General features: G+C 39.1%; 1 protein-coding gene and 1 long non-coding RNA gene across 4 annotated transcripts in view; one reads left to right on the plus strand and one right to left on the minus strand.

The window, feature by feature from the left end:
- The window catches only part of LOC148215934 (uncharacterized), a 62,482-nt gene extending 51,505 nt beyond the window's left edge, over positions 1–10,977 (plus strand). The window contains exons 2-4 of the long non-coding RNA XR_015796432.1: positions 6,967–7,074; positions 10,033–10,124; positions 10,858–10,977. This is a non-coding gene — a long non-coding RNA (uncharacterized LOC148215934). The remainder of the gene's footprint in view (positions 1–6,966; positions 7,075–10,032; positions 10,125–10,857) is intronic.
- The window catches only part of NTN4 (netrin 4), a 50,648-nt gene that overhangs the window by 34,828 nt on the left and 2,374 nt on the right, over positions 1–13,446 (minus strand). For all 3 annotated transcript variants that reach the window (XM_088141899.1, XM_007424625.4, XM_025164370.2), the window contains exon 2: positions 7,203–7,732. In XM_088141899.1, coding sequence (XP_087998025.1) covers positions 7,203–7,732 — 530 coding nt within the window. The remainder of the gene's footprint in view (positions 1–7,202; positions 7,733–13,446) is intronic.

Raw genomic sequence — 13,446 nt, forward strand, 5'->3', positions numbered from 1 at the left:
CTTTCACATCTATAGATGCAGAAATTTCCCTTACCCTCTCTCCATCTTACAGTCAAAGAGTTCCTAAAACAGAAAGTCCTAAAAGATCCTGGTGCCTTCCAGATGTTTCAAATTATAAATTCCATACTTCTCAATGACTTGCCATAATCAATGGGTTATTTGACACACAGAGCATATAATTGTTTTAAATTGCTCCTTTCTTGGGCTCATGAGTGTTTAAATCTAAAATGGTTTTAGTTTAGGCAAAGTATACTTGGAATGAAACACTTTGCAACAGTTTGCAAGTTATTTAGTCTGGACTGCTGGCTCCCACTTGCTCCCATTGGACAATTCTTCAACTGAGGTGGTCTCCCACCTTTCTGCTAGAGAAAGGAATTGCCAATCATTCTCCTTCCTATGGCTGGGTCTTAGTCGACATATAGGTGTGTGTGTGTGTGTATGTGTACACAAAAATACACGCACACACATACAAACTAAGATTAAATTCACACATACAAAATTAAATAAAGCATCAAAATGTACATGTATGCAAGTACACCGAACAAGCATCTTTAAAATAAAATTTCCTTTCTTGCCAGCTGTTTTGCACTCTAATAACATTTAAATCTTCCCTTTACCAGCAGTGCTAAATGCACCTTTGGAAAAATTTCAGACACACTGATACTGTCCCAGACAGAAGTAAAAAAGGATCATCAAGACCTAGAAATTTAAGACCTATGAAATTATACTGAAGGAACCGGGAATGGATATCCATGAAAAGAGAAGATGGGGTGAGCTGGGGGTTATTATAGCATTATAAATACTAAAACAATATCATACAGAAGGTCAAGTCTGATTCTCCATCATTCCAGAATGCAGAATATGAAATAATGGATTAAAGTTACAGAAAAGGATATTCCAGTTGAATCTGCTTTGAATGGCAAGAGCAATCTGATAGTGGAACCAGCTATGCAGGGAAGTGCTGGGTTGCCCACTGCTGAATGTAGATAAGCAGAGAGTGGCAGCTGTCTGTCAGACCTGCTTTAATTTGGATCCCTGCAAATCAACTTCAGGCTGAAACCTGGATCAAAGGATCAAACTTCATGGCTAAAATAGCCACATCCAAATTTTATGAAATCTACCTTAAATGTTTACAGTGGGGCAAAAAGTATTTAGTCAGCCACCAATTGTGCAAGTTCTCCCACTTAAAAAGATGAGAGAGGCCTGTAATTTTCATCATAGGTATACCTCAACTATGAGAGACAAAATGGGGAAAAAATCCAGAAAATCACATTGTCTGATTTTTAAAGAATTTATTTGCAAATCATGGCGGAAAATAAGTATTTGGTCAATATCCAAAGTTCATCTCAATACTTTGTTATATATCCTTTGTTGGCAATGACAGAGGTCAAACGTTTTCTGTAAGTCTTCACAAGGTTTTCACACACTGTTGCTGGTATTTTGGCCCATTCCTCCATGCAGATCTCCTCTAGAGCAGTGATGTTTTGGGGCTGTCGCTGGGCAACACGGACTTTCAACTCCCTCCAAAGGTTTTCCATGGGGTTGAGATCTGGAGACTGGCTAGGCCACTCCAGGACCTTGAAATGCTTCTTACGAAGCCACTCCTTCGTTGCCCAGGCGGTGTGTTTGGGATCACTGTCATGCTGAAAGACCCAGCCACGTTTCATCTTCAATGCCCTTGCTGATGGAAGGAGGTGTTCACTCAAAATCTCACAATACATGGCCCCATTCATTCTTTCCTTTACACGGATCAGTCATCCTGGTTCCTTTGCAGAAAAACAGCCCCAAAGCATGATGTTTCCACCCCCATGCTTCACAGTAGGTATGGTGTTCTTTGGATGCAACTCAGCATTCTCTCTCCTCCAAACACGACAAGTTGAGTTTAGACCAAAACGTTCTACTTTGGTTTCATCTGACCATATGACATTCTCCCAATCCTCTTCTGGATCATCCAAATGCTCTCTAGCAAACTTCAGACGGGCCCACACATGTAGTGGCTTAAGCAGGGGGACACATCTGGCACTGCAGGATTTGAGTCCCTGGCGGCGTAGTGTGTTACTGATGGTAGCCTTTGTTACTTTGGTCCCAGCTCTCTGCAGGTCATTCACTAGGTCCCCCCATGTGGTTCTGGGATTTTTGCTCACCGTTCTTGTGATCATTTTGACCCCACAGGATGAGATCTTGCGTGGAGCCCCAGATCAAGGGAGATTATCAGTGGTCTTGTATGTCTTCCATTTTCTAATTATTGCTCCCACAGTTGATTTCTTCACACCAAGCTGCTTGCCTATTGCAGATTCAGTCTTTCCAGACTGGTGCAGGTCTACAATTTTGTTTCTGGTGTCCTTCGACAGCTCTTTGGTCTTGGCCATAGTGGAGTTTGGAGTGTGACTGTTTGATGTTGTGGACAGGTGTCTTTTATACTGATAACAAGGTCAAACAGGTGCCATTACTACAGGTAACGAGTGGAGGACAGAGGAGCCTCTTAAAGAAGTAGTTACAGGTCTGTGAGAGCCAGACATCTTGCTTGTTTGTAGGTGACCAAATACTTATTTTCCACCATGATTTGCAAATAAATTCTTTAAAAATCAGACAATGTGATTTTCGGGATTTTTTTCCCCATTTTGTCTCTCATAGTTGAGGTATACCTATGATGAAAATTACAGGCCTCTCTCACCTTTTTAAGTGGGAGAACTTGCACAATTGGTGGCTGACTAAATACTTTTTTGCCCCACTCAGACTCAATTTCCAAAGGATGCTTCAGGAGTACAGAGTATCACATCTTAAAGTAGCCATGTCTTTTCTTGCACCCTCTGAAATTATGGAAATGTCAGATGTCATATGCTGCATAGTCCTAATGTGTAGCTATATAATAAAGTACTTATGTACCGTATTTATCAGCATATAACACGCACCTTTCCCCCTAAAATTTGGGCCTGAAATCCTAGCTGCATGTTATACGCCGATATGTGTGTTATACGCCAATGTATAATCCCCTGTATAAGCCCTTCGGCTTCTCACCTCAAGTGGCAGGGCTGGAAGAGTGGAGCCTTCATTTGAGCCAGGGCTGTAACCAGGGCTGCAACCACACACTTCCCACCTCCTCCTCCAACTAATGGCACTTAAACCATGCCTCCTCTGTTTGCAGTCTTTAGTAACATCACCCATGTGGTCTGGCACTCAGTGTATCAGAGCAAAGCACCAGCGCTTTTCTCTGACTCATTACTACTACTGCCTGAACACTGCAAAGAGAGGAGGGAAGCTCGCAGTACTTTAGTGACATCACCCGCATGCACCAGCACTCAGTGTGTCAGAGCAAAGCACCTCCCCAAAGGGCCTCAGAGGAGCAGGCCCTGACCCATCCCAGGCAATGCATCCCTCAGAAGCGAGTGAGCCCTTTCCAACCTGCTGCCGCACTGGGATGGCTCCACAGAGCCAGAGGTGCCCCGGCCAGCAAGGGAGGGCTTGTGGCCATAGCCATGGTCGCAGAAGCCACCACACAACCCCCGGAGCCGGGGCCTGGCCGGAAGCGTGCCCTGCAGCCCCTGGGTGGAGCCAGGAGGAGCCCGGCAGCCCCCCCACCATGCAGCTGTGATCCGCAGGTCTCAGCTCCCACCTGGAGCCACTTCCTCCAGCCAGCCGGCCAGCTGGCAGAGTGGCTGGATTTGGGACGGAGGGAAGGCGGGTTGGTGGGCGGACGCAGCTGGCCTGCGAGCCCGACCACCAGACCCCTGCTGGCTGTGGGAGGTGGCGGCTCTGCGGACCAGCTGTGGGAGTGGGCTAAAAGGTCTGCTCACCAAGACCTCCCGAGGGGGCCCGAAGCCTTCTGAGCAGCCACTCTTCCAGGGGCGGAGCTCAAGCAGCCCAAGCTGCCCCTTTGAGGCCTGCCACGGAGCATCTGAGGAGGATGGAGCACTCCAATCTCGCTGGGTCTTCGTTCGGGGTCCTGATGCCAGAGCTGTGCCCGTGAAATCTTTAGCACAAGGTCTGTCTGTCTGGCTGGCGCTTTGCTCTGACACACTGAGTGCCGGACTGCACGGGTGATGTGAAACACTACTTGTTTCAGTTTCTTAAAACTACCGGTATCCCTAATGGAATCAAGACAAAAGTGTTTAGCATATACAGCTGGTTTCAAGTTAAAGGTTGTGGAATATGCCTAAGTTTATAATATCTTTTTCGTTCAAAGAGGTGCTTTTTCTTTCATATTACGTATTTACCTTATAAGTGGTCTAAATATTAATAAACAAAAAGTTCAGAGCTCCCTTTATTTTGCTTCCAAGTCATTTATTTTAAATTTAAGGTTTTTTACTCAAACTTCCTTCTTAAAATTAAGGTGTGTGTTATACACCTGTGCGTTATATGGTGATAAATATGGTAACTTACCTTCACTATAATTAACATTCTGTTGCAAATATCAAAGATTTATTTTACTTTCTTGACATATTTTCCTTCAAATATTAAATGAAATGAGAATGTAAACTTGCAGATAGCATGTCTTTTGCAAAGAGACTTCTTGTCAGAAACTGTAAATGATTAATAAGATACAGGAAATGTATCAAGCTTTAAGTGGACTATTGTGTTTAGAGTCCTTTTCCACTGTATAGTATTTTTGTTCCATTATTAGATGAAGTGGATACTTGGTGACAGGTACCTCTCTTTCTAATGAACCTCACTAATGGGATATATATTTATATAGTTGGATTGTACCCTTCATATCTCATGTTGTACTATTTCATAAAATACCAAAAAAGAGAAGGCCAGAAGAGGTGACATCATAATGAGCTGCAAATTATAAAGAACACACTGTCCAACTTTCTCAGCATTGTTTCATAAAAGGATCTAATTGTGTTATATATTGTGCAGGACTTACTTTGTCTTTTTGCTAATGTTTATAAAGCAAATAACATGAGAGGTAAATGGTTTCCTATTCAAAGGGTGATGTCTTTATTTAGAATTCATTTAATCTCATTAGTTGACCTGGGGTATTTCCAGACAGATGACTGCTAGTGCTAACAGATCTTACTTGTTCTTCTTCTGTAAGTTACAAATAGAATTCCAAGTGCCTTTCTGGATTATAGAAGAATGCACATATTTATTATATTTTATTAGGCTTATATGCTTCTACAATGGGTAACTGGCTCAGAGCAGTTTATAATCCCACTATGGATAAACTGGATTAAAACAACTAAGAAATAACTGGATAAATAAACCACATTACATAGTAAAATATTCCTATGCTGAGGAACTATAAAAGCCCATATAATCATATACTAATATAGTATGCTCAGTTCACAACAGTGCACCTAGTTTTATTCTTCCAAGTTATGATTTTTTAAAAGAATGTATGTATTCAGAAAAGCGTTGATTTTAAATAGGTGATTAAATGAGCATCCATCATAAGTAATATGTAATGTACATTATTTATAATATGTGAGAGCTAGGACAGGTTCACCTGCCTAATGGATCACCATCTTAAAAAGAAAGAAGAATAGCGCTAAGTCATCTACATGTTTCTAAAAAGAGGTGGGCATAAGAGGATTATAGGCGGTCAACACACTACCAGGATTCCTGTCACTAAGCGATGAGGTCATGTGTCGTTGCGCTTTATGACTGCATTGCTTAGCGATAGAAATTCCAGTCCCAATTGCTACCATAACCTGAGGACTGCCTGTATTGTATTCAGCCTGGACAGCAGGCTACCACACCCTCCACTGGACAATTCTCCTGCTGCTGTGCCCACCCACCTTTCTGTTCCAGCAAAGCAATGGACAATCACTTTCTTTCCTGTGGGTGGACACATATAATGTTATGTGTGTTTGGGTATGTATATGCATATATATGTTTGTGTGTGTGTATATGGCACATGAAGCATACATACACATGTGTATGCACACACGCAATGTTAAATTTATATATACAAAATTAGAGCATCGGGATGTACAGACAGCCTTCCACACAAAATGTGGACTTGAACAATGTACATAAATCATATTATTAGCATAAATATTTGATAATTTTACAACATTTTATTTTTGGTTATTATGGGAAGGAACAAAAAGTTTTTGATCTGTAACTCTCCTGTTTTGGCTTCTGAAATTGATAGCTATTTTTCCCAACTAATCTTTGCATTCTAAGGAGTGTACACTTGCTTTTACTGAGACTAAAGACAGTATATTTCTTCCCAGTTAGTAATTCTTGAGCTTGTACAGTGTGATTACCCAGGCTATATTAAATAACTTGATCTCAGTCTATGAAATAGCATGAGCACAGAGGAAAGGCTTGTATTTCCTTCTTTAGAAGTCTATTACACTAGGTCACTTGACTGTTGTGTGGCAATACTCTAGAACAATCGAAAGAACTTCAGATCAACTAGATCAGCATATAATTAGCATAGTAAGGATATCCCCATTAACTCACATCTACCAACCTGTACTGGTCAGTTTTGCTACTAAGAGTGAGGCTACTGCTCCATTAGATAGTTAAGTTCTTAAGTATGGCTTTCTGACAGAAAGGGGAATAACATGGCAGGAAATCCCAGAAGGATATGTCAGAAGCTGCCTGATGTGAGGCATTGTGGATGTGAGATGCAGAATTTGACAAATACACTCTACTTGCCAGTAATAGGTTGGTTTTCTATTTTAGTAGAATAGGTTGGTTTTCTATTATAGTCTATTTGTTTTACCGTAATTTTCTCATCATATAAAAATAATGGCAGTAATGGCAGTAATGGAATAAAATGGCAGGAAGTCCCAGAAGGATATGTCAGAAGCGACTTATTATAATTCTTTGCCAAAATGGGTGTCACTGGCAAAGAATTATAATAAAATACACAGCTATACATAAAGAAAGCAAAACTCCCAAGGCTTCAAGCAAGCAATATTGTGTCTGGAAATATAAATACATGAACAAATCTTTATCTTTTATCTTTCCATGGGTTATAACAATAACTGATACTCCTTTTTAACACAGTACTTGGAAATAAGGTCTCAGCAGGTAGCAGCACCCGGCCAACTTTGCCTGGCATTTGGAAGATCACCAAAGCTGGAGCTGCTTAATAACTGGATGGGACACTCCCAGGTAATACTAGTATTGTAGGCTAGACTGGGAATTTCTTTACCTTTTACTTAGAAATATGAAGTAGGGGACTGACAGTTTTCAAACAACTTTTAAATGTTTATTGGTTTTGGACATCTTAATAAACTCACCTCTCCTCCTGTGCAGGGGAAATGGCTGGAGTATCTTGAAGTGCAAAGTGCCTCTTTCTTAGCTACATCATCATCCAGCCCGAAGGTTGCTGAGCAGTTGATCGAAAAATACTTATAAGGTTTCCAACTTTTCCCAAAATCCTGAGATCTCTCCAGGACCATGGCTGCTGGTCTTGGCGACTTGAATATCATGATCAAATGAGTGAAATAAAATTCAGTTTCCAAGTTGAGCTGGATCTTCTCCCTCTGTACTCCTTGTGCTGATTGCCACCATGTGTGTGGCAACCTAAAAGATGAATCAACCATGGCAGAAGGTAGATGAGACAGATGTGCATTCATAGAGTTGCATTTGCTACACTTAGGCCACTTGCATAGGAGGTCTGTATTTTCACTGTAGGAACAGTAAAATTCTGTGGAGTTGTATCCACATGTTGTATCTGTCCACAATTTACGTCCATAACCTAGGTTTCCCATCTGAGGATTGCATGCCTTCTCACAACGAGACCCAGTTCCGAGAATACCACTCAATCCTAAATAGGGGAAAAAAAGCATAAATTACTACTTATCTGTATCCAATTCATAGTGAGATACTGAATTTGTAATCTTACAAAATAAGAAAGCATAGTTAAATGTAAGAATGGACACATTATACTCTCAGTCTCAGACTATGCTCCATTGTATATCTAGATACTCAACTATTTTATAAGGTAGTTTTAAGGAGCATTGTGATAATTTTTGTTAAAAATATTGACCATCTGAAATGAGTTATATGAAATGCTTTTACTAAGAAATAAATTTGTCCAAAACTCTTGAAATAAACAATTTCATTGTAACTAAATTATTTCCAGGAGGGTTTTTATTTGCAGAAATATTGTAGCTCAGTGGTGTTGCACATACTTTTCATGCAGAAGTCCCCATGTTCAATAATTAGCATCACTAAGTACAAAACTCTTCTGCCAGTCAGTGACAATTATTTGGGGAAGAATGGATGACTGGCTCAATATAAAGCAATTTCTTGGGTTCTTGTGCATGTCTAAACATTGCAAAATGTTACACTGCACATTATCAATAAATTACTAAAAGTTATTAAATGATAGGTCATCATTAAACACATCTCAAGAATTATAGATAATATTCATAGCATTGACTGTTTTATGCCTTAGGCAGCTCTTTTTATTTTCTTTTTAACTTATGAAATGTATTCCCAACCTTTCTGCTTACATAAGCATTCCATTAAAAGAAATGTAAAACATGACAGTAAGATCAGTAGTTAAAATAAAAAATGACTCATTATTGTTAAATTCAATTAACAGTTAACAACTTGGCAAAAGAATTTTTTTTTCCTTAAATACTGGAAGAGTGGGGGCCAAATTAACTTCCCTGGGGAGAACATTCCATAGTCTGGGTACCACACAAGAGAAGGTCCTGTCTCATGTACAAGATAGCTGAGCATTTGGCAGCATTGGCATCTTCAAAAGAGCTTCTCCTGCTGATATAAGTAACCAAGCAGTCCTTCAGATAATCAAGCCATAACCCATTTAGGACTTTAAAGGGCAATACTAGCATCTTAAATTGTGTCCAGTAGGCAACCTGGACTACAGGTACAATGTGGCTCCTTTACCTTGTGTCAGTTAGCATTTTGTATCAATTGTAATTTCTGGACATTTTTCAACAGTACCATCATGTAGAGCATGTTCTAATAGTTGAAATGAGTTAAAATCAACATGTGAATAACTGTTGCCAAGTCCAACCAGCTTAGGAAAGGTCACATTTGGTATACAAGCCATAGTTATGCAGGACATAGCTACAAACTGGTGATGGCTAGGATTCAAGGAGCACTTCCAAAGTGCCCACACACTCTTTCTAGAGAAGGGCCAGGTTTGAGCTCAATCTGTGAATCTAGTTTTTTTCTTACCAACAGCACCTTGTTTTCTTAAACTTTTAATTTTAGATTGTTCTCCATCATCCAGTCAATTCATGAGATTAGGCAGAATTGAAGGATAATTATTGCTTCTTTGGAATTAAATGGTAGGGAACAGTACAGCCAAGTATCATCAGCCTACTGATGGCCCTTTCTTCCAAAGCTCCAAAGACCTCCCCCAGTTGTTTTATATAGATGATAAACATTCAAGGGCACTGACTTCTTTCTTGAAATTAGATGGTTAGGAGCAGTAGAGCTGGATGTCCTCAGCTTACTTGATGACACTCCATTCCAAAGCTCCAAATGACCTTCCCCAATTATTTAATGTAGGCGTTGAACAACAAATTAGAGAAGACAGAACCTTGTGGAACATCACAGTTTGATAACCTAGGTATCAAACGTCTGGAATATGACTGAAAATAAAGTCTAGAGCCATTTCAAAAGAACCCCCATGACCTAACCCTACCAAATGGCCCAGAAGGATTCTAGAAGGCATCCAGAAGCTCAGGAGCACTAGCAGGGGTATATTTCCTTCATCTATTTTCTGATACAGTATAAGTCATCCATTAAGGTGACCAAAGCAGTCTTAGTACCATTTTGGAGAGGTGACTTATAGATTCTTGTTGTAAGTAGTTACAACTGAATGGGTATGATCACATAGAACTCTTTACCAGATCAGGTAAAAGCTTAGCCTAACGTGTTAAGTTTGGTTAGTTTTAATTCTGCTTAGGTTTTTGTGGCTTAGCATGCTATGTTAACACACCCAATTTGGTTTATATATGGTTCAATGAACCCAGAACTTAATTAAGCATGTTGTGCAGACACAGCCAATTTAGGAGTGAATAGTTAAGCAAATAAGAATTCAGAAAATGGAATACCATCTCATATTAAATATCTGTTTCTGAATAGTTTGCCAGTCAAACTGTTTGGGGGAAGATATCCAAGTGCTCACTCAAGGACATACAGTACTTCCTCCATGGATCTCTTCACTGAAGTTTCAGGTAAGGAATAGTATATTTGCAAGAGATAATAACAACAGAATAAAGTTCTGGGTCACAGTAGAGCAATATAGAGCAAATGTGGATGGATAACCTCTTCAAGAAAACCACTCTTTGTCATCTATTCAATGCTAAATCTCAAAATAATTTTCTGTATATCTTTTAATACAATATCCTTCTGTTTTTTATTCTTGATATAATCTAAGCTTTCACATTAAGGTGATGTCTAAGCCCCATTCTAATCCACTAAATATATTTTTCTCATGTCCTTTTTCTTAATGAACTTTCTAAAATTTTCATTTTGGTTTTCCTAAGATGTTTTTGATACATGTCATTTTTATTATTTATTATTTATCTTATAATTATTTTCAAGTTAGCTATAATTAATCAATTTTTAACTATTTTATTTTTATTTACCATATACTTTCTTACAAACTTTTCAGGCTTTTTCTTGCTATTTCTTTTTTCTTCACTTCACTTTTTGTACTTCTCATACTGAATTGACTTTCAAACATATCCTCCATCCTTTACTATTCTTCTTTTTTCCTATTGTTAGATTTAAATGTAATCTATCTTTCTGAGCTATGCAACTTATGTTTTTCTTTTAAATGTTGTTTACATTTTTCTCTCATATTATTTTCCTTTATCTATGACCTTATTAGCTTTATCCTACTGATAAACAATTAGTCAATAAATTGGTGTCTTTTACTTCCTGCTTTTGTTTCCTTTTCTATAGCCTTTCATTATGATATCCAGAGGGCTGAGCTGTTCTCCATATCTGAACAGCAAATGAATTTCTTCTTGTGTCCCTTTCATCTTATGATTCTTTTCTTAAGGAGCATACATGGAATGTTCATTTGCAGTAAATGGTACTTATTTCTGAGAAAACATGTTTAGGATCAAGGTTGATTTTTATGTTGAAAAGAAAAAGGATCCTATCCTAGCTTAGACGCAGACAGCACACTTATGCCAACAAAAGTAAATAAGTGCACTGGTAAAGGTCACATTATAATATCCAACTCTTTTCAAAGTGCTGTACAAACATTAACTAATCTATATAGGTCTCCTGAGAAGTAAGGAAGTATTTTAAGGTGTCTTATCAGCTACAACTGCCCTAGATTGCCTTTGTTAACATGCTGACTGCTAAAATTCTTCACTTTCATTATGTTATGTAGGCCATTTACCTACTATACAGACAGGTTTACTGTAGCAACTTGATCTATTCCATTTTATAGCAATCTAGTAAAGGAAAAATGTGAAATATAAAAAAACTTACTTTACAACTCAAATGTAAAACCATATGTATATTCTGTGAGTTAAAATACAATGGCATGCAATCTGATACCCATTTAATCTTTTTTTTGAAAAAGCTTGCCTTGGCTTTTAAACTCAAATGTCTCTAATACATACAGGGATAAATAAAATACTGAAAACATGCAAAATTGGCTCATGCTTCATGAGTCTCAGCCAACACACTAGAAAAATAGGCACCAGGGAGTTCACAACCAGAGCAAGCAAACAGGAGAGCAAACAGGAATAGGAAAGTTTTGTCAGAGAATTTAGCAGGGAGAGGAACAAGCTGACTTGAGATACTGTCAAAACAATGGTATCAGTGGCATCAGTGGAACCACTGATCAGTGGCATCAGTGGAGTAACTTGGAAGCTGGTGCTATGTTTACCAGAAGACTATGCTAATTATCTCTGTGGCAAACACTAGCATTTCTCCTTGCAGAAGAAAAGGGTGAAAGAACTGGGGGCCAGTCTTTCTTCTTTAGACACATCAGGGAACATGACAAATACAGCAGTACTGCACAAACAGCTTTTCACCAAAGCTGACAGAATGAGGCCTCTGAGGAGCAGGGCGCAGGAAGTCATCCAGAGGCACGATCAGTAGGGGAGGGACATAAGGAGGTGGAAGGCACCTCCATGGGGGAAATGAGCATTTCAAGTTTGTGGCAAGAAAGAGTGATTAAACATGGTGGTCCTCCACACCACTGGAGTTGTTCAAAGGATGCAAACATGGAAGGCAAGCACCATCTACCTGAGCAAGTTCTATTATCCCAACCTCAGCCTCTCCGTATCAGTAGAAAAGACGCAGCTCTACATGGGTCAACAGAACCAAGAATCCCCACTGAGGAGGAAGAGAAGAGCAGTGGTGATGGTGGTGAAGGGATCATTAGTGTGCTAGATATAAGGAGCCATTGTAACAGGTGTGCTATCTTCCTGGTGCATGTATTCAGAATATGATGGAAAGATCACCAAGAGTCATCGATATGATCACTATCCATTCCTGCTTATCCATGTCAGGCTAAGCAACACTGCTAAAAGAGGGTTGCATGAAATTATAAAACTAGGCTAGAAAGATGAAGGGGCTGGAATTGTAGGAAGTGTTTTCATCACCCTTCCATTCATAGTGAAGGAACAACAAAGGAAAGAAAATCCTGGCCATGAAGATGGTGTTGTCAAGAAAGATTTGGATTCCTAGACCATAGTCTACTTCACCAATAAAGGTACTCTTAGATAGGGAAGAACTGCACCTCATAAAAACAGGGGGAAATTATTTTGCCAAGAACCTTGTGAACTTTATCCTGATAAGGTTCTTGTGACTCCTGATAAGGTGGTCTCAGACCCACAGTGTTAAAAATGGAGAGAAAAGCCAGCTGAAAATTGCTTTACCCTAAAAGAATACAGTATATATGATCATAGATATTGCACTATTAATTAGTTTTTAAACCCAGTTCACAATAAATGTAGGTTATAAATCACTTCAATTAATGTGACTTTTTAAAAACTCTGTACAGTAGTGCCACTACAGTGCTGAAAAATGTCACTTTAGAAAATAATTTTACCCAGCTAATCACAACATTATGAAACGCATTCTTAACATCAGAGAATTTCCACTTTTACTTACTGCTTTCTATTTCTCCCTTTTTTCTTTCTCTCTCAGTCCAAAGTTTATTGTTAAGCTGCACTTTATTTATTTGTTATATAATGTTATATCCTGCATTCTATACAAGAGCTCAAGGCAGTGTACATAATATTCCTTTGTCTTATTTTTCCCACAACAGCCCTGTGAGGTAGGCTGGGCTGATTATCTCCCAGTTTGTACACTATACACAATAATGAACAGAAATCTGTAGTATCAGAGAAGAGCCCGCATGATGTAGTATTGTAATGGGATTTAGAGCTGATCTTGGGGAAGGTATGAGGGAGCCATTAAGGGTGGAAGAAAGGAGCAACCAATTAAGGAGAGACTGTGACAAAAGATTACCCAGTCCAGAGATAGAAGGTATCATGAAAAAGAAACTCAAAATAGCCCACCTTG

The sequence above is a fragment of the Python bivittatus genome, unplaced genomic scaffold, assembly GCF_059951505.1.
Source record: "Python bivittatus isolate LINGU-HERP-01145 unplaced genomic scaffold, Pbiv_v1 ctg000330_np1212, whole genome shotgun sequence".
Classification (NCBI taxonomy): domain Eukaryota; kingdom Metazoa; phylum Chordata; class Lepidosauria; order Squamata; family Pythonidae; genus Python; species Python bivittatus.